The sequence below is a fragment of the Malurus melanocephalus genome, unplaced genomic scaffold (assembly GCF_030028575.1).
Source record: "Malurus melanocephalus ecotype Western Australia unplaced genomic scaffold, MMel_1.1 scaffold_1717, whole genome shotgun sequence".
Lineage (NCBI taxonomy): Eukaryota > Metazoa > Chordata > Aves > Passeriformes > Maluridae > Malurus > Malurus melanocephalus.
The window spans coordinates 14,802-17,744 of record NW_026624949.1 but is presented as its reverse complement, the minus strand read 5'-3'; the positions used below and the strand labels follow the sequence as shown (position 1 = coordinate 17,744).

The following is a 2,943-nucleotide window of genomic DNA, read 5'->3' as shown; positions in this document are numbered from 1 at the left end:
GAATTTGGGGAGGGGTCCCGGGGGGGCCGCAGCAGCAGAGTCCGAGGGCTGTGGGGAGAGGAAGAAATTAATTGGGGGGTCCCCAAAATGATGAAAATCCCCCAAATTTACCCCAAATTGACCCTTTTTTATGGTATCAGTCGCTGTTTTGGGGTCTTGGAGCCCCAAATTTAAGGCGGGGCTACACTGGGGCTGTTCCATTTTTTTTATGGGGGGTTTTCCATCTTTTAGGGTCTCCACTTGGGGAGGCACCCCCCATTTTTGGGGTTGATCCCTCCATTTTTGGGAACCACCCAAATTTTAGGGGTTTCAATTTCGGGGTGGGGCTCTTTTTTGGGGGCATTTTTTTGGGATTCTGAAACATTTCCCAGTAATCCCCCCCATATTTAAAGGGGACCTACACTAGGCACTTCCATTTTTTTTATGGGGGGGGGTTTCATTTTTGGAGTCTCCGTTTGGGGGACACCCCCCATTTTTGGGGTTGATCACCCCATTTTTGGGAACCACCTGAATTTTAGGGGATCCATTTTGGATCAATTTTTGGGACATTTTTTGGGATTTCAGGAACATTCCCCAATAATCCCCAAGATTTAAAGGGGGGTACACTAGGGCACTTCCATTTTTTTTTTTATGGGGGCGTTTCCCATCTTTTCGGGTTTCCACTTGGGTGCACCCCCCATTTTTTGGGGTTGATCCCCCAATTTTTGGGAACCACCCAAATTTTAGGAAATCAGCTTTGAGAAGGAAGGCGAGGTTCATTTTTTTTAGGTTTTTTTGAGTTTTTTGGGATTTTTTGGGGGGGTTTCATGAACATTCCCCAATAATTCCCCCCAATTTCAAGCGGGGTCAATTGTGGGATCTCACATTGGGATTTGGGGGTTCCACAGCCCCAATTTTGGGAAGTTAATCCCAAATTTTTTTTTTGGGGTGGGGTCTCACCTGCTCAACGTCAGAATTCGGTGTCGAGCACCCGGAAGGCAGAAGAACCTGCGGGGAAAATTATGGGGTCGGAGAAAAAAACCTCAAAAACTTTGGGGGGTTCCCAAAAGGGACCCCAAAAGGAGGGGTTCAGGTTCAGGGAAGGGGAAATTGGGGTCAAGGTGGAGATTTAGGGGGATTGGAGGGTTCAGGGTTTGCATTTTAAGGTTTTCAGGGGGTACATTTTTGGGGTGCTGATCTGTGGGGTTCAAGGAGTGGTTTAGGGGGGTTCAGGGGGTGTTTCTAGGATTTTTAGGGGGTTCAGGGGGTCCCGTTTGGAGGTGCTGACCTGTGGGAGGCAGGGGATATTTTTAGGGGTTTTTTTGGGTGTTTTTAGGGTTTTTAGGGGTTCATGGGGTCTGTTTTTGGGGTGCTGATCTGTGCAGTTCAGGGAATGTATTTAGGGTATTTTTAGGGTGTTTTTAAGGTGTTCTTAGGGTGTTTTTACGGTTTTTCGGAGTTCAGGGGCTCCATTTTTGGGGTGCTGATCTGTGTGGGTTCAGGGGACATTTTTAGGGTGTTTTTAGGGGTTCCTGGGGTCCGTTTTTGGGTTTCTCACCTGTGGGGGGCAGGGGGTGTTTTTAGGGTGTTTTTAGGGTATTTTTAGGGTGTTTTTAGGGGTTTCGGGGGTCCGTTTTGGGTTTCTAACCTGTGGGGGGCAGGGGGTGTTTTTAGGGTGTTTTTAGGGGTTCCTGGGGTCCGTTTTTGGGTTTCTCACCTGTGGGGGGCAGGGAGGCCGTGCGCAGCCCCGGCTCTTTCTGCAGTTGGATCTCCTTCAGAGCGAAGATGGACGTGGCTGTGGGGGAGGGGAGATGGGCGGGGCCTGATGTCAATGGTGGCCAAGATGGGCGTGGCCATCCCCAAACACCCCCCACTATGAAAATTTGCATAGCTCCACCCACATCCCAACTCCACCCACCCATGGTCAGGACCCTCCCCTCGGTAAGCCCCACCCTCTCCAAGGCTCCACCCCCAAAAAGGCCCCGCCCAAAGAAGCCCCGCCCCTTTTAGCAACCATTGACCCCTCCCAGTGAAGCCCCGCCCCTCAGCCCCACCCATGGAGCCCCACCCCCAGTTCTGCCTTAAGCTCCGCCCACCTAAACCCCCACCTAAACCACACCCACAGTGCCCAACCCATCATGCTGCCACACCCACAATGCCACATCCATTGTAATCACCTTGGCCACGCCCACAATGCCACACACATAGTAATCCCCTTGACCACGCCCACACTGCCCCACCCATCATAATCCCCTTGGCCACGCCCACAATGTCCCACCCACTGTAATCACCTTGGCCACACCCACAGTGCCATAACTATAACAATCCCCTTGGCCACGCCCACAATGTCCCACCCATAATAACCCCTTGGCCACGCCCACAGTGCCACACCCATTACGATGCCACGCCCACAATGCCACACCCACCGTAATCCCCTTGACCATGCCCACAATGCCACACCCCAATGATGCTTGGCTACACCCACAATGCCCCATCCCCTGCGAAGCCCCGCCCCCAGGCCACGCCTACAATGTCCCACCCTTCCCGATGCCACTCCCCTTAGCCCCACCCACAATGCCCCTCCCCGCGAAGCCCCTCCCCTTGGCCACACCCACCCCGCCCTGCCCCCCTTGGCCCCGCCCCCGGCCCCGCCCACTCACTGTCGGGCAGGGAGCTGACGCGCGGTCCGAGGCAGCTGAAGAAGGGGTGTCCCATGGCCTCCGCCGCCGGCAGCCGCCGCCGCCCCTCGAACTGCCCCGCCCCCGTCAGGACACGCCCACTGAGGCAGGGACACGCCCACAAAAGGGCGTGGCCCCGCCCAGCCCCACCCCCTTCCCCCTAAGGATGGGGGGGTTTGAGGAAGTCACGCCCCACCCAGGGCAGGGTGTGGTCATTGGGGGGCGTGGCTAGCAAAGGGGTGGGAGGGGCCACATTGAGGGGCGTGGTCATCAACAGCCACGCCCA

At 55.1% G+C, this 2,943-nt stretch overlaps 1 protein-coding gene across 1 annotated transcript in view; it reads right to left on the bottom strand.

Moving 5' to 3' along the window:
• LOC130587286 (cyclin-dependent kinase 16-like) overlaps positions 1-2,943 on the bottom strand; it is a 15,034-nt gene continuing 12,091 nt past the window's right edge. The window contains exons 6-9 of the mRNA XM_057388261.1: positions 2,640-2,817; positions 1,697-1,774; positions 940-987; positions 1-48 (exon numbers count right to left, since the gene is read on the bottom strand). Of these exons, the coding sequence (XP_057244244.1) occupies positions 950-987; positions 1,697-1,774; positions 2,640-2,817 (294 nt within the window). The 3' untranslated portion in view covers positions 1-48; positions 940-949. The remainder of the gene's footprint in view (positions 49-939; positions 988-1,696; positions 1,775-2,639; positions 2,818-2,943) is intronic.